An 18,860-nucleotide genomic window follows, 5' to 3' on the forward strand; every position below is an offset into this window, starting at 1 on the left:
TGGATGTCAAATCAGGTGCACCTCACTTTATTGTGAAATTTAAGAAAAACACGGAACTGTAGCAGGGTAAAACGCCCAATCTTTTGCAGCATTTTGTAAGACTATACTTTATCAACAAAATCGATGTAATTGTTCTGTTACATTTTGACATAATTAAACAATCAATTATCAGTGCACTTCAACGCACTGTTAAAACTGTCCTAAAAGATACTTCGGCCCTCCTCACATTTCGTATTTTACAGTGTTCCCATGCAACTGTATGACACGAGCTTTGGTTGTAAAAGTTGGAAAGCTGATACATTGTTTTCGTCGGTTAGCTTTCATGTGCGGCGAATAAAAACTGTGTTCTCTATAAGCTATGATCGTGTATGTAAATATGATAATGTGTTGGTTATCGAATGGATAAATTCATTAATATGCTGATCAGTGGAATTGTGCTTCGTTTTTGTGAAAATGTTTGAAATATCACAACCAATATAACAAGTGCCGCACAACCACAATACACAACCACAACTACGCGAACCACAACCAACGTGTATAAATACACGTATATGTATATTCATTACACATGAAACTAAATTTGCTAAAAGCAAAGTTATCAAATAGCATGGTGTGCCAACATTTGTGCATACACATGATAATCATTGGCTTATACATTTACTTTTGACACACATGCGTGTTTCGTTCAAGAGCTGTGTCGAATTCATTCCCTCTTTAGCCAAGACTAATGCTCAGTAGTAGCATGTGGATATGCACAACATCCGTTTTCTTTTATATAACATAGTAATTTACCATTTCACACAAATCCTGCTTCGGCTCTAGTATTTGATAGAACCAATTTTATACTTGTGTCTTACATTATATTCTTCTCATCTGCACTGTTCGCTTCGTTCAGGAAGGCTACGCTAATACACTTGTCACGTGACTCACGTGATGTCTTTGTGATGTCCTACTGGTGCTAAACTGTTCTGTGAACAACAATTTGTGTCATTATCAGCGTTCGACTGAGTAATCTGACCAAGCCGTTTTCGGTCAGTGTTTGTTACAACACTACATCTCAGGACATCGACAATCCCCGGAGCGTAGCCAAAAACACACCTCTGCCAAACGCATCCACCATAGCAGCTACCAGGTTATCCTTTGGCGTCAAGGCAGTTAGCTTCCACTTTATCCATTCCGACAGAACCTTTTTCTACTATGCATCCCGGGTCAGGAAGGTTTCCGAAATGAATTATTCACACAGGTGTGGCGTTAGATGAACCATCAGGATGATTCTGTTTACCTTTCTCCGCCTGTACGCCTGCGCAGAACGATGCACGGGGCATGTTATCAGCATTAATCGGTGCCAGCTCTTCCTTGGAAAGATGATGGACGATGCCAGCCCCGAGGCTATCACCGAGCACATTCGTCATAGTCCGGAAGCGATCCCTGCAATAGAAACAATCAAAACAATCACGTGATATGCCGATGGAGAATATGCAAGTAATTACCCCTGTGTTGTCACGCCGATCTTATTCCACAGCGTCAAAAAAGTAGGATAAAACACCCCTTTGGCAATATTAGCTCACTGTCCCACTTAACAAGCCGTTTCCCCTTCAGTGTGATGGAATGGATAGCACCTCACGAAGGGCAATCAGCTGGATAGATTTGGCTTCATAATTACACCTAATTAATGGATAATTATAGGATCACGTCAGCTGACGGGTATTTATTTTGGATTCAGTGACAGGTATACAAGTGTATTCTTGTATTCACGCCGTAAAAAGAGCAATATTTACTGCAGGCAGTGCCAAACTGGGCTCATATGTCCCATTCGGGAGCTCATCTATTTTCTCTCCATATCAACCTACGAATGTATGAATGCTTGGGTATGAAGTCTAACAATTTTTCAGTCATATGACGACAAGGAGTGATTAGGTGTGTGTACATATACTGTGTCTTCTTGTGGCAAGGCGAGTAGGTGTCACCACTGAAGTATCATACCGAAGACACCAGACATGACACTACACCCAATCACATTATACTGACACCGGGTCAACCGGTCCTGTTTCCTTACTCTAACCTTTCAGTGCTGAGAGAAAAGTAAAGCAGCAACAAGTACCATTTTTAAAGTCTTTGGTTTGACCTCGGGTCTCCCAACTGCGAGAAAAACCGTCTAAACATCAGGCTACCAAAGCGGTCGTAGGGGCACGAGGCCACATGTGTACAAATGGGGTAGTGTGACATGTTTCTTGAAGATAAGAAAATTACCTATTGTGAAATAAAACCTGTCATCACAACTAAAACTGTGGATGATTAACGCTCTGTATGTTTTGGTTCGCCATACAAGACTGCAACCCGATTGGTGTTTCGATAGGAGTTTTTGAAAGCTGTAAGTCTTAATCATCGCTCTTGTCTAAGGCAATCAGCAGCCGTTTGTGAACATTACATGTAAAATAGGAAGCAGTTCTCATTGGTTGTTTATGAATGTGAGTACTTACAGGAACCAATCGACAACAAGAATCAGCGTCATGTCCTCTGTTGGCAATCCGACAGCCGAGAGCACGATCACCATGGTAACAAGCCCCGCCTGCGGCACGCCAGCAGCGCCTATTGAAGCAGCAGTCGCCGTGATACTACAACAAAGAGCATCATGTAAAACATAATTACTTTTTAGGTAATTAATATTTCTTGACAGACGTATTAATTACAACATCTCATAAATTCTTTACCGCAAGGACGTACACGTTGCACTTGCTGCTTACCAGTACGACAAAGTACCAGTATTCCGTAACGACAATGTTGTTCAGTACAACTTTATTCAGCTCAAATAGAAGTAAACTGGTATAAATATAATATAAAAAGTTTAGGGCATGGGAGTTAAACCAGAGTAGTGCCGACAATATTATAGTTAATTGCAAAACATTAGACGCCGTTGACCTAGAACAACGCTGAGCACTGTACTGCCATCACATTTAAAATGCAAATTAAAACTAGTACAGACAGGCTGGAATGAAAGTTCAAACATTAACAATTAAACCAAAAATCCAGGTGCATATATCGCCCTTTCACAGCGTACGTAATCTTCTTCTACAGCTTGTTATGAGGGCACATTCATTCAATTATGTATGTGCATTTTTTCTCCATAAATAGGTGTTGCATATCTACAAAGGTTTTTCCCGAGACACAGTTTTCGCGTTTCACAGAACAATGTGCTTGAGCTATTTTAAAATGCGCGCTTGCGATGGAAGACACCATAAAGGATTTGATGGAAGTCCTCTTGGAAATGTACTAGTGTATATCTGATTGTACTGTTGTTACAGCAATGTGTAACTGAAGACGTTCTGTTTCTTATATGCAGCTAACTACTCACAACACTTTCCTTGATATTTTTGAAAGAAAAGGACTGCCATGATAGTATATAAACTCATGCCAGAGTACACTTACAAAACTTTAACAAAACACCAACCGAGTAAATAGGAAAATAAACCTTAACATATGTACATCTGATTCAGTGCTCACATATCCAATAATTCAAACTATCAATATACACTCACAAAATCTTATATTTTTCACTTAGTGAAAACGGATCTTTTTCTAAGAATTTTTAAGCTTGTACCATTTTTTAAGTTTTATACCAGTGTGTTATATTTAATTCGCCACCTTATTACAAGCTTCCATCTTGTTCTTGCTATTTTTGGTTCGTTTCCCTTCGCTAGAAGCCATTTGTATTCCTAAAGAGAATTGCCGTTCCGTGACTAGAACATTCCAAAACGGAAACCTGTCGGCCGGGTTTACATTCAAAGGGACACACTTTGATTGCCTTTCCTCAGGGACGGACTGGGCACTCACCCAGAAAGCTGCATATTGAATTGCTTCGCTGGCGTCCTGAAATGGAGTCACTCAAACCCTGGTTGCCGCCAAGAAGATTCCCAGCATGGGGTCTTGGCCAGATTCAAACTCAACTCCGTGCGCGTTAGATATCGTGTTGATGCAATAATCGACTGTAGAGATGCCCGAATGGCAAAAGCAGTCCGAGAAGGCAAGAAGATGAATTGCCAGGTTTCCTGACTGTCCTTGTATTTGCTTGGATAAAGAGGCAATCTTCAGTAACCGCTTAACAACGGCGAGGCCAATAGAAAATCATGGCTTTTGAATGCCAACCGTCCCTCAACGCCCGATGTTATCAGGACTTGCCAGGGCGATTCAGCGTTTCCAGAACGGTTAAATTACAAACCATCATTGATCCCAACAATCACACCAAAGTGCTTTTTTATTTCACACGGGGAATATCACATCTGCTCGCAAAGAATACTCCAACGGTACGGTATTCACACACGTAGGAATTATTATTCACTCACAGAGGAGAGGTATCTACCACATACCGCGGTCATAAGTGAGATATTCTTCAGTATGAGTAAAATATCAAATAAATACATAAATAAACCAATCAAATATTTCTGAAAAATAAATATAAAAAACCCTTTATCTTTTGAGCGCTATATCGCCAATTGTGTGCTGTCCAAAATGGCTGACAATATTGCGTTTCTTGCAATGTTGTAAAGGTCAAGTGTTTCGAGTAAAAACTCCATGGACGGGATTGAACCTATACCTCGTGTGCCCCGTTTTAAAGATACGCGCACTTTACTTATTGAGCAACATCTCCCTTGGAAGAATCATTAAATACATTCGCTGAACACTAGACTCGGGTATAATTTCAACTCATTCTCTCTCAGTGACACAATCTGTATTCTAGAAGAGATCAGCGGCGGCTTCTTTTTGACCAGATGGTGTAATAGTTCTTCCGATCGATAAGGTCATAAGTTGGAATCCAGCCCTCGCCGCCTCTGCTGTGGCTTTCAGAGAGTATGTTTTCACAAGGTACCTGACATGTTGCTATATTTTTCCCCACACATCAATTTGACAAATGCGTCTGCTACGTCAAAATTACCGCGTAAACTATGAATAAAAAGCCGATCTTCTAAATGCATCTTCTTGAAATCGAAACCGTCGAGCAGAAATACCTTGGAAAAGTGTAGCTTCGATGGTATTATGTCCGAGTGATAATTCATTATTGAAGCACTGCGTTTTCTTGATTTTTGTCACGAATTTCTTATAAGATCAGTTATACCGTTAAAGCGCCAAAGGCTTGCACTGGCGCCACCAATGTGCAGAAAGTATTGGCAGGAATAAAACCTGGCACTGCAAGAAGCTCTTGATGGCTCAGAGTCGAGAAATAATGACTTCCATTGTAATTATGAACCACCAAAAATTAACTCCAAAACTATAGATTTGACAAACCGAGCAGGTACATATAGGTCTTTATAAATTATAAAGTTCTGGGTTAAACAAGCTGGGTTTGAAGGCAAGGTAATATCACATAATATCACAGAGGGTAAAACCAAAGCAACGACAACAATTTTGATAGCTGTCTTTTCTCCATTTACCTCAGTAACCTAACTTCATATTTTCAATTCAGTTCTACTTGAGGCGATAAAAATACTTTTGACAGTTGACCAAACCATCTTTGTCATCTCCTATAAAGGCATGAGTCAGAAGAAAAGAAAGCATAAAGACTTCCTTTACAGTCTTTGACGTACGAGCAAGGCCTAAAACTCAGAAAGGCAGTGGCCAGGAAAAGGTTTATAATCAATATCATAATGGCATTTCTCCGAGTGACATTTCGTCATATTCGATCTGACATAACTGGAATGTTATTGGTCAGGTTGAACAAAGGCATCGTTGAGTCTAAATAGAAAAAAAACCTATATGAAGACAGAGCTGTTTTAATCCTATGGAATATTTTCTCAGACTGGAAACAATTCTCAGCAACCGTGTCACTGGTATCGATGAACTTAAAATCTTGTCATACTGTAACTGTCAAATTAAACATATTAAAGATTACGATCATATATTTGATATGATCGTAATCAGTCTAGAGGGCGATGACTAGCGCCTTTGACATACAGTTTTGACTAATAGAGCCACCGAGATCATATGACAATTCTTGCCAAAGCATCTCTCCATATCAAGATTCTGTTTTCCATTTTAACTTGTGTGGGTAATACCACCACAGGGATACGATTCTTAAAATGTGACAATGTCTTGACGCATTCGGTTCCTGGAGCTTGTATACAGAACAAAAGCATGTTCTTAGCTGGCATGTACAATAGCATCAACCCAAAAGTTCAAACCCAGGAAATGCTAAATCTGCTCCAGCATAACGTCATTGGATTTATCAGCACCTGAATAGCAATGTTTTCCCTGTGTTCTGTCCAGTTTGTAAAATCTTTGAGCTTGATCATGAAAGGCAAATATTCTGGAGGACGGAGCAAAGCAATAATGATTTATTTACTTAACTGTTGCTTAACGTCACAGTCAAGAAGTTTTCAATTATAAGAATTATCAGTTTTATGGATGGGGGAAACCTCCAACCTTTGGCAAGATACTAACGTACATTCCCACATGTGAGGTAAAGAAACGCACACAAGATTTTGTGGAAGACACGTGCTCCTCGTGGAACGTTAGACGACGTGTACGACCACACAATCATGGTCGACGGCTGTTTATGACGAAGGTTCCGAAAGCAATGAGAGCTGGAAATCCTGCAAATTCCTCGTCTTAGCAAAACATAAATATAATAATATATAAATACACGAATATTATTCATCCGTTCAAGATAAAACCAGACAAATGACGTATACATTATTTAGGTAATCGGTAAAGAAATATACAGAAATATGTAATCTAACTTAACACTCACCTAATAGTTACGACTTCACCAAAACCCATCGCCATGCCGTTGACTTGCGCAATAAATAAGGCTGCCACTGCTTCGTATAATGCTGTACCATCCATGTTTATGGTCGCTCCTACGGGGATGACAAATGAGCTGACACGGGGATCTATCCCATTATTAACCTCCAAACAATGAAGAGTTATCGGAAGTGTTGCCGAACTGAAAAGGGAAACGAAAAGAGAAATACATTTACTTCGTTTTGTTTACAAAGAGATTAATTGTACGGATAATCTTACACAAGCTCCTATGTGTAGGATTGAAAGTACCTCGAAACTAATTTATCGGTCACGATTGAGTACGAGGATGAAACACATTTTATACATTCCTCAAGACGTCCTAATCATTGAAAGCCAATTCTTAAGTCCCCAACCCATGCACTATCCCACTTGAGCAGGGCCTAATTCACGCTAATTATGAGTTTTATCAGCCATGTCGCCTACGAGGAAACATTTTTTACCAAAAGATACCTCGGGATAGGCTAATTATAAAATGGTCATTCTTAAAGCCATTTAAGAACTGGTCAAACATCAATATTTGGGTTGAATGACCCTAAGATAAGGGTATCGGCCACGATTGGATTATCAGTTTTTGACAAATCGGAGTTTATGAATCAGTGATAATCAAATGACGCGTACGGTTCGTCTCAAATGTTGTATGCTCTAGACCAGCGTGTGGTAAGGCACAGACAAAGGTTAACTGCTAAGTGCTGACAAGTATCAGGTGATCTAAACTGTATAACGGCTCATTAGGTCATATCGGCGCCATTTGTTTTGTTTTACGAACCGTTCGTGAGTAAGGGGTCTTATAACAAGTCATAAGTGGGAACCCAAGTCAGGTCAAATCTGTATAGTCTTATATCTTACCTTGATGATGTGCCAAAGGCGGTGGCCAAAGCTTGCAGAATGCCCAGAACAAATTTGTACGGGTTTTTCCGGGTACACAGAAAATAGATAGAGGGCAGAATAATGGAGCCGTGAATGGCCAGTCCGCATATCACGGTGGAGAAGTACAGGCCGACTTTCCCAAGAAGGACACCGAAATCCTCCATGCTCACAATTTTCCCAGCAATGAGGAAGGCAATTCCTACTGGAGAATACCTGCAAAAGTGATAACAAAAAGATTCTGCATATTCTATTTATATTCCTTTCCAAAAAATTAAGGGATATTCTATGCATAAGATCCTCACCTAATTAATAGTTGATACATATAATTAGAAAAACTAAGAGACTAAGAGAGACATTTGATAAATGAAATTTCAAGGTATTGTTGTGTTTAGCCCGTTATCGTGTGATATATTTTATTTATTTGGTGTTTTACGCCATACTCAAGAATACGCTGGATGCCGTGGTTAAATATTCTTCAGTGCGGTGTAAAGCACCAATCGAATAAATAAAATAAATACACAATGGCAGTCAGGTCTCTGGGATACGTAAGATATTGTAAACCGACGAGTATGGTTGTAAGGAAAATGAAGAAAAAGATGACAATTTTTTTTTCATTTTTGAGGAATATTTTATATTTCTTAATAACCGCTCTATTTTAATGGGCAGAACGATTTAGAAATGACATCATCGATGAGCGTACTGGGAACTCAAGAGCAGCTTATCCTCCTCATTTCGGGCTCCCCCCAGAAAGTTGTTTTGACAGCTATCATCACTGACCTGACCGCAGCAGGCTGCTTGATTTCCGGACTGACAGCTGAGGCCTTAGGAAAACTCTAGTTTAAAGCCACTTTACGACTCAAAAAAAGCTGAGAAGGTTTTTTGTACTTCTGTATATTGCCTCACATCACGTGCTCGTTTCATGTATTCTTTAATGAAACAAGATAGATCAATACGGAAACCATCAGACTTTGCGTTTTAAAATTATTTATATTAAATTGTTATAATTTTGTTATTATATTTTTTATCTATTATTTTATTTTTATTATGTTTTTGTAAACTTTCAATGCTAAAGTTCATACGTTAAACCAAAAATAATTTAAAAAAGTAAAAACATATTAAAACCGACGTTAAATAAATTATCTCTTATTTTATCTTTCGTTCCTGACAAAAAGTGAATCTGCAACTAAGCCGGATTTGAACAGCCGACCTAGGAAGTCACAGACAAGGGTTTTTAAATGAGATACTTGTAGCCTGGATAAAATAGCTAGGGACTGCCTAATACATTAAAAAAAATATCATCCACCAATCCCTGTTGCTCAGAAAGTCTGTTGTTTGAGTGATGCTAGAACGTATCCTATTATTCAAACATTAAACAATTGTTATATTCAATCAAATATGCTGTAGGTCTAATACAGCCTTTATGTTGAATTAGCGCAATATGAGCGCCATATTTGATAATAATTTATAATAATAATATTAATTATATTTATAATAATCTGCTACAATAACAAAATACAATCTAGCACCACTCGAACAACAGACAGATTTTTTTGATAGTAGGTACAAACAAGTAGTGAAATGATTGATTTCCCGCTTTCCTGAATGAACGTACCAGATGAAGATGACGAAAAGTTTCATTGTGGCTTCGGAGAGAGCTATACAGAAGTCCAAGATTGGCTTTCCTTTCTCTTCCATCCGGCCGATGATGATTCCCATGAAGATGGAGAAAACCACGAGGCCAAGGACATTTGTACTTCCGGTGTGATCCGGGTAGGGTACCAGTTCCTGTTTTTCTGGAATAGATACGTTACATTGTCTGATTCCAATGCAGATTTATTGATATTTTAACTGATGTGATTCACTCAATAACTGATTGATTAGCGGAAATATAAAAGATATTTCACCCCTGTACAACTTATGGTAAGTATCTTTACCTCGTCTTAAATTAACGTAAGAGCAGGACTGTGTATCCTGGTAGAAGATACCTTTTACTATGCAATGGCAACTGGGGTCCAAGATGAGCTGACCATTGTTCTCCGATAATATGTGAGTACTACGTCACCAGTTTGCCCACAAAACGTCATCGTAAGCGTACAAATGGACAATATACTACACAATCTCATAGCGAGGCGGGAATGGTTTCAATTACTGTACCAGCAAATATATTAAGCCCTTTTGAATTAATCTGCATATACCGGCATCTGCTTTGTTCATGTTTTTGTTTACATAAATGATTATGGTCTCTTAATCTATTAAAAATATTTTAATTGAAGCGCTGGTTGGTGTGCATTGCCCCGTTGGAGCGGAAAACGCCGTTACAAATCAACACCACCACCTCCCCCCCCCTCAAAAACACCATCCACTTTTTGCTTTCCGATTCTGATTCATGTATATAAAGCAGTTAATCGAAAATAAAAATTCCCAAAGTTTCCATATATATCTAAAGCACACAGATTTTGCTGATAGATCCATGTATCGTTCACAGTGTGCTGTATCATATATTCTGAATAGAGACCTCCGTGGCTTAGTGGTTCGAGCGCTACCACCACACAATGGCTCAGGAGCCTCTTACCGATAAGGCCGCTGTGAGTTCAAGTTCAGCTCATGCTGGTTTCCCCTCCGGTCGTACGTGGGATGGTCTGCTAACAACCTGCGGATGGTCGCCACCATAATGCCGACCACCATCGTATTAGTGAAACATTCTTGAGTACGGCGTAAAACACCAATGGAATAAATTGTTCTCTATAGGTACACGCACGCGCCACACTTTTTGTTTTGCGATTCTGATTCAGTAATACAAAGCAGTTTTATCGAAAATAAAATCCCAAGCCTTCTATATATTACCAAAGCACACGGATTTTGTTGATAGATTTATCTATCATTCACAGTGTGATATGGCATGTATCCTAAGTAAAGGCCTCCGTGGCCGAGTGCTTATTGTCGTTAATTGTCTCGGTAGTTACTAAAACAGGCCACCGTTACATTAACGTCAGAAGCAATAAGGCTTTCTTTAGTTCTACTCTTTATAAACGTTACCACTCATGGGATGGTACATTATTTATTGAATTACTTGAATATCTCATTAATAACATCTATGTGAAATTTGGAGATACCATTTACCAACAGTGCATAGGTATTCCAGTGGGTACCAGTTGTGCGCCTCTTTTGGCAGACCTATACCTGTTTTCATATGAATATGACTATATGCAGAAATTACTTAAAAGTAATATCTTTAAAGCTCGATCCTTTTCATTTACCAAGCGGTATATTGATGATCTACTGGCGTTAAATAACCCCCATATTGCTGAAGCGATGAAGGAAATCTACTCGCCTTCATTGGATTTAAAGTAGACAACAGATAGTCCTGATGGTACATCTTATTTGGATCTATATATGTACAAAGACGAACAAGGTCTCCTTACACGCCACCTTTACGACAAAAGGGATAATTTCAATTTTGATATTGTAAATTATCCTTATTTAGATAGCAATATACCAAAGGCGTATGGCATATGGTGTATACATATCTCGCCTTGTAGCATTTGTCAGATATTGCGTTAATTGTGATGATTTGCGTCACAAGTTGCTAGTTCAAAAACTAGTTTGTCAAAAATACTCCATCAAACGCCTTCATCCTAAGTTTCTCAAATTTTACAATGAGTATAACACTGTCGTTAGCAGGTATGGACAGAGCGTTCAGAAACTCTGGCGATCTGCATTGTGATCAACCACATAGACGGCGCTGTTATCCTTATGTACATATCTATCACGTACATGATATTAAACAACATAGATGGCGCTGGTATGTCTATCTTGTATGTCATGTGTAACATCATAGATGGCGCCTCTTGTGGCATGAGATCTTTACATATTAACGGGAAAGACGTAATCGTCCGTTACTTTTAAATCACAGTCTGATCGGTTAGGGTCTGTAACGCTCGTCATTTTCAAACTGTATCTAATACTGCTTAACCTGGGGCTAGGGGCCGTAAAGGTAGTCATGGTCGTTACATCAGCATGATGCCTTTGTGAACAGTTGCAATTAAAGCGCGACTGAGATACTTGATTAATTATTTGACCTGGAACTCATTCACGGCCTACGAATTTGAACTTATGGATATGGAATTTATGCCTGGAATATTCATTGTCTGCCCGGCATCACTGAAAAATGATGACCGCTTCTCTCTTGTGTGTTACCCGCTTTATTTCTTATTTGTATAATTTCTTATATACCCTTGTCTTTGGGAGATAGTGTTAAACGTTGTTTTGGAAATGGATCTTGCGATTATCGACTTGGAACGCCTTTTACGGACTACGAATGGTATATGAATGTCGGACTTGACGCTTATATTTAGCGATGCTACTGCAGCGCAGTGGCCCAGAAGCGTCTTACTAATGCGGCCGCTGTGAGTTCAAGTTCGGCTCATGCTGGTTTTCTCTCCGATCGTGCATGTGGAGGTCCGCCAACAGCCTGCGGGTGGTTGTGGGCTCCCCATGTGCTGTATTCGATTTTCTCCCAGTATAATGCTGACCGTCGTCGTATTAGTCAAACATTCTTGAGTAGGGCGTACACACCAGTAAAATAAAATAAAACAAACCGGAATGACTCCGTAAAATCCAAAAGAGGAACAACAGTCTTTTTCCAAAACATTTGTCTATACACTACATGTATCTATTGCTCTTTTTGGTGCTATTAGTGAAAGTATCATTACAGCAACATCGTGTCGACCATAACTCTGATGTCGTGATATGAAACACAACACTTTTTGAGCTAAAGGAAATTCACTCCAGCTTTTGCCCGCATAAGCATTGCAAAGATGCTCCCGTTGCTACAAGTGGTCACACGGTGTATATCTTTGTATGGGAATGGTATAGAGCCAACAGCGTCGTCTCACTGAAAAACAGCATGAAATGGGACACGGCTAAACAAAAACTAAAGCGCAAATTCTGTTATATTCGTGCGTTCTTTGTGGTAGTAACTGAATATGCCAAAGAAAAGCTGGACGTACTATTAAGCAGGGCATCTCTGATGGATTTATTTTCTCACGAACAGAGGGTTCTTTGATTTTTGCCGAAGAAGATAAGGTAACTTTTGATTTTCCTTCCATCGCACTTGCTTGAGAGCAAGCCAGGGTGGGTTTTCGAGTCTTAAAATGAGGACGAAATCTAATCAACCCTCTAATTATGAGGCCCGATAGAGTTACGTAAAGTGCGCGTGTCTCTTTGAAAAAAATATTGTGGCTTAGGCATACGTTCTCATTGTAATTACACCTAATACCAACTATTATTAATGCCACGTGATGGCGTCTCGTGCCGATGTTCAGTTAGGTACAGAAAGGCAATGAGAGTTATGGATCCGAACCTTGCATTATCGCTGGAGTGATTTCAGCCAACTTGGCAATGTCTGTGGCAATCGCAATGAGAGATATGCAGCATCGCCGTCAATTTCAAAAGTTAATTAAATCGGGTCTTTATCTCGACTGGTTGCTTTCTGGCTAGTGGAAGATGGTTCGACGTTCGGTCACGTGACACGGTATGTTTCCGGTAATTGCGTATTGATCAGGGGTTTCCCTTTCCGCACCATTATGAGTTAGATTACAGATCTGCAAGGCTCAACAAAACGCATCCACAGCCAGGTTGAGGAATCGCCGCTGCTCTCTATGCTAGGGCATTTTTATTGGGTGTCTCCTCAAGAACCTTCATCAACTAGCCGAGCTATATCGACAAATGCTCCTTTTGGCAGAGACACTGTCTTCTAAAATCACTTATCACGTTTTGGTAAAACGAGGCCCAAGTCCTCAATGGCTGTGACGTTCATCCAGCCGGCCGTATTTCTTATCTGGCGAAAACTCCATGTCAATACAAGAGTGGCCCGCAATTTGATTGTTTTCTTTGGTTTTTCGCACATTACAAGACCCCTGTATTATATCTGATGGCAAAATGAGTCCGGTCAATCTATATTGATTCCGTGTCGCAGCTGAGAAATAATGAATAAAAAGGAGGGAATAAGAACGTATAAAGGTAACCGAGTACTGAGAGCCAGCATATCCTTGTCGCACTCTTCCGTTAGACTCTAATATTCCTGACGTCTTTGTGGAACGAGTGATCCCTCGCGCAGGACATCAGCTGTGCTATAACAATCAGGTTAGCAGAAGTGATTTGAGATTCTGGATTTGAACATTAAGATGGATGAGTTTTATTTTTTCCGCCCGTCAGGGGCCTGTTATGAATTCTTTAGAGCCCGAATAATATTAAAGGTTTGACGATATTTCTCATCTCCTGTTCGCTTTTATATTATACGACACATATATACTACCGGGCTATGAAACGTATAACTTTTAAATGCAGTTTTTTCTATGGAAAAATAAGTTGAATAAGTTTGAACGTTGTGCGAATACGTTTGCTCATAAGCACCCTGTGTACACGTCACTTTTTAACGAGATTCATTGAAATTGGTGTAAGACCTCATGAAAAATCGGAAAAACAGAGTTTCGGGCCCTGTTGAAAATTCTCGATAATGACCGCCGTATAAATACCGATGTAGCACATGGTAAGGGTGCAATACCATAAAAAACATCTAAGAGATGCCGAGACTCGCACAAGCAGAACGTGATAGAGCCACTGGTATGGCCGACATGGGAGCCAGCCAACACCACACTGCCAGAACATTCAATTAGTCAAGCCACCATCAGCAGACTGTTGGGTCGTTACCACCTAACAGGCAGGACACAAGATCGGGCAGGCCAAGTGTTACAACGCCTGGCGAAGACGGGTACATCCGCACAATCCACCTGCGTAACCGGTTTGTGACGGCGACGTCAACGGCGGAAACGGCGGAAACGGCACTGGGACACCCCATCAGCAGACGCACAGTCTTACGACGACTCCGCGTGAGTGGTATCAGAGCCTATCGCCCCTTCCGTGGAATGGCATTGACTCCTCTACACCGTCAAAACAGGCTGCGTTGGGCAAGAGTTGTACGTCGATGGCAGCGACGAGACTGGGAAAGGGTGCTGTTCACTGATGAAAGCCGATATAACCTCTTCAGAAATGATGGCCGAATTCGTGTGTATCGATGCAGGGGAGAGCGATTGGCACAAAACTGCATTCAAAATGTCCACCCTTTTGGTGCTGGTGGGGTGCTTGTATGGGGCGGAATTTGTGGACAGGTGAGAACGAGATCGGTCACCATCCAGGGAAATCTGACTGGCCAAAGATACCGAGATGAAATATTGGAACCTGTTGTGGTGCCATTCGTGCATCAACAGCAAAGGGGTATCCTTTTGCAGCAGGACAATGCACGCCCTCATACCGCCAGAGTTGTACTAAATTATCTGGACACCGTTGATGTCAACGTACTGCCTTGGCCAGCACGATCGCCAGACATGAATCCCTTAGAGCATCTGTGGGATCATCTTGATCTACGTCTGAGTTAACGCGCCCCTCCCACACAAAACAGGCAACAGCTCGAACAGGCTTCATTTGAGGAGTGGGACAGAATTCCTGATGACGTCATCCGGCGGCTGACGACTTCCATGAGGAGACGTATTTTGGCTTTAATTGATGCAATGGGTGCTCACACACGCTACTAACGATCTGTCTTATGACATGATAGGACATTAGGTACACCTTTTTAAGGGAGTCCCTTTACTTGCATTTGTGTAATTTTTCAGATCTACCCCATGCCTTCTTTACTCGGCCTGACAGCAAGTGTAATATCCATATGGCTTTGAATTTTTGAACAGAACTTGGAAAATGGTTCATTGCAATATAATGCTTATCATGTTGATACTGTCTGTCTTTCTTTCTCTTTCTTGTGGTGCTGAACAAGGTTATACGTTTCTTTTGCCCGGTAGTTTATTTAAAGACACAGAAATGACTAATATTAAATATGGGTAAAATGAAAGAGCTTTAAATACTGTCCAACTTCGCTTCACTTCCTCTTGAATTTTTTTTTTTTTGAATGTAAAATGCTTTCAAAAAACATAGGATTTTACGGTATTTTGGAGGGACAAAGTGCATGGGTATCAATGACGTCACATCAATACATTCGTTTACAGCAGTTGTTTATATTTAAGATTTGGATCTGCTTCGATTTACCTACCAAACCCCAATAATATCAGTACAAGAGATTTGAGAATATGTATTCCTTATGTAGAAGTCTTTATGTATTAAAACAAAAACCGTTGCAATAGAGCAAGACAATGCCACCGTGGAATTCAGAAATATTGGCTTGAAAAAAAAAACCCTCTAAAAATGTAAATATTCTGAGACAATATTTTATGGTCTTTTATCTCACATATACTTCATTTCAGTTTTTTTTCTGCCTTAAACGCCTACCTCGTTTGTTGTAAAGAGGCGGTACTTACTGGGTTCCTCAAACGTCGTATTCGTCATGTTTGCCGTCAAGTTTCTGATGATGTCGTATACCATTTTCGTCGTGACTGGAGTAGTTGACGTAAAGTTCAGATCAACGGACGACGTGGTCATATCTTGTGAGGTTGCTGGCGAATCCTCAACGTCGGCAATCTTTTGTGACGTCCTAAACTGTGGAAGATTAAATGAAGATTCCATTCGTTTTACTATGAACAAAACCTCAACATGATGGAATGCATGTAAAGAAGATGTGTCTGATATTAAGTTATTCCCTTGGGTTGTCCAGTACAGTGTTTTTTTTCTTTGTTTGCAGTTTACCGTGACTCTCAATATGGTTTGGTCTTATAAATCCGGTGTCTCCTTGTATTAGAAATGTGTCCTACTATAGTCCTGCCTCACTGGAATGGCATTCTTGAGCTGGCAGACACTGGCTACCCACATCTCGCAGACCAGTACTTTGTATATCACATTGAACTCAAACAGGTGTAGGTGAAAAAAATGATTTGTGCATCAAGCGAACAGGGTTTGGTTCATGACATTACCAGGGATTTGTGCATCATATGAATTACTGCAAGAGACGGTGATTGTGGATCAGATGAAGAGAGATTGTGGATCAGAAGACTCGGGATTGGTGGATGAGAGGGACAGGGACTCTGGATCAGAGAAGAAGAGATTGGTGTTTCAGAGCATGAGAGATCGGTAGGAAGCAACAGGAATTAGGGATTGATGGATCAGAGCAACAGGGATTGGTAGATCAGAAAAGCAGGAGTTGGTGGACACGAACAATAGGGATTGGTTGATCAGGGATTAGTGGATACGAAGAATAGGGAATGGTGGATCCAAGGAATACTGCTGGGTGGATCAGAGTAGCATGAATTGGCACATTAGAGCAACAGGGATTGGTGGATTAAAGCAACAGGGATTAGTGGGCCAGACGAATGACAACTGGTGGATCCAAGGAATACTGTTTGTTGGATCAGAGTAACAGGGATTGGCACCTCAGAGTAACAGGGCTTGGCACATCAGAGTAACAGGGCTTGGCACATCAGAGTAACAGGGATTGGCACAACAGAGTAACAGGGATTGGAACATCAGAGTAACAGGGATTGGAACATCAGAGTAACATGGGTTGGCACATCAGAGTAACAGGGATTGGCACATCAGAGTAACAGGGATTGGCACATCAGAGTAACAGGGATTGGCACATCAGAGTAACAGGGATTGGCACATCAGAGTAACAGGGATTGACACATCAGAGTAACAGGGATTGGCACAGAGTAACAGGGATTGGTAGATCAGAGCAACAGGGATTGGCACATCAGAGTAACAGGGATTGGCACATCAGAGTAACAGGGATTGGCACATCAGAGTAACAGGGATTGGCACATCAGAATAACAGGGATTGGCACATCAGAGCAACAGGGATTGGCAGATCAGAGCAACAGGGATTGACAGATCAGAGTAACAGGGATTGGCACATCAGAGCAACAGGGATTGGCACATCAGAGCAACAGGGATTGGCACATCAGAGCAACAGGGATTGGTGGATCAGATCAACAGGGATTGGTAGATCAGAGCAACAGGGATTGGCACATCAGAGCAACAGGGATTGGGTGATCAGATCAACAGGGATTGGTGGATCAGATCAACAGGGATTGGTGGATCAGAGCAACAGGGATTGGTGGATCAGAGGAATAAGAATTGATGGATCCAAGGAATAGGGCTGGATTGATCAGAGAAATTAGAATTGATAGATCCAAGAAATACTGCTTGTTGGATCAAAGGAACAAGAATTGTTGAATAAGCGAAATGAGAACTGGTGGATCCAAGGAATAGGGCTGGGTGGATGAGAACAACAGGAATTTGTGGAGCAACAAGGTCAGTTGCTTCGCTCGCTATTTTGCTTTGCCTGGACCCCCTAAGAAGGTCTTTGAATATTGTCAGCTGGAAAAAATATAAAATTAACGTTTTTAGTGTTATGTGTTGTGTATCTAGGAAAATATGAAAAATCAGGACAACGTTTGGGTGAATTGAATATTGTGAATCGCAATGAAAATGCGCACACAAAAGTCTGTGGTTAATGAAGGTTGATTCAGTCTATAAATGGAACTATTTATGAATAATTAATTAAGTCCATCTGATAAATCGTGTCCTTAAAAGGAAGGCAGCCGTGCATTACTGACTAATACAGAGCCGTCGTCTCTATGAAGTTATTTATTTGGCTACTTTATACTTGCTATATGATAGACGTTAAGCTTACTTCAAGAAAAGAAGAAAGGAAAAGAGACGCGTACAATTTTTTTTATTAAATATGGTTAACATGCGGTGAGCCTCGTGTAGCTATAAAGTGCTTAATTCTATTAAAAAGGGTCTCAAGGGAAAATGCAATGTACATTTGTTTGTCCTTTTTTCTAGATATTGCGGCATTTAATACATTGCGTGATCTGTGACTGTAAAAAGAACATACATTCGTGATTTCTGGCTTCAATTTGGTAAGAAAACGTAAAGCAGCTTAGTTGAATCTTGTTTCGTTTAATTTTAGAAATACGTTCGAAACAACGTCGTCTTGGGAACTGGGATTGGCACATCAGGATCTATAACGCCACGAAAACCGAAACTTCAAATTAGGCAAGGTTTTCAACAAGTATTGACGTTGTAGTGGTCACGTTAACAAATGAAATGTGCTACATCTTGCAGTCAGAAATTCAGACGTTTGGATGTCATTTTTTGTGTGTGTGTGTTCGCATGTGGCGGGGGAGAAGGGGATGAAAAATAGCACGAAGTGTCACTTGTCTCCTCTCCAGTTAAAACAATGACAAATA

General features: G+C 40.4%; 1 protein-coding gene across 1 annotated transcript in view; it reads right to left on the reverse strand.

The window, feature by feature from the left end:
- Nucleotides 1-1,235: 1,235 nt before the first annotated feature.
- The window catches only part of LOC135478259 (excitatory amino acid transporter 1-like), a 59,110-nt gene continuing 41,485 nt past the window's right edge, over nt 1,236-18,860 (reverse strand). The window contains exons 3-8 of the mRNA XM_064758533.1: nt 16,032-16,209; nt 9,275-9,455; nt 7,642-7,875; nt 6,743-6,937; nt 2,481-2,615; nt 1,236-1,428 (exon numbers count right to left, since the gene is read on the reverse strand). Coding sequence (XP_064614603.1) covers nt 1,236-1,428; nt 2,481-2,615; nt 6,743-6,937; nt 7,642-7,875; nt 9,275-9,455; nt 16,032-16,209 — 1,116 coding nt within the window. The remainder of the gene's footprint in view (nt 1,429-2,480; nt 2,616-6,742; nt 6,938-7,641; nt 7,876-9,274; nt 9,456-16,031; nt 16,210-18,860) is intronic.

Source organism: Liolophura sinensis, chromosome 11 (assembly GCF_032854445.1).
Source record: "Liolophura sinensis isolate JHLJ2023 chromosome 11, CUHK_Ljap_v2, whole genome shotgun sequence".
NCBI lineage: Eukaryota > Metazoa > Mollusca > Polyplacophora > Chitonida > Chitonidae > Liolophura > Liolophura sinensis.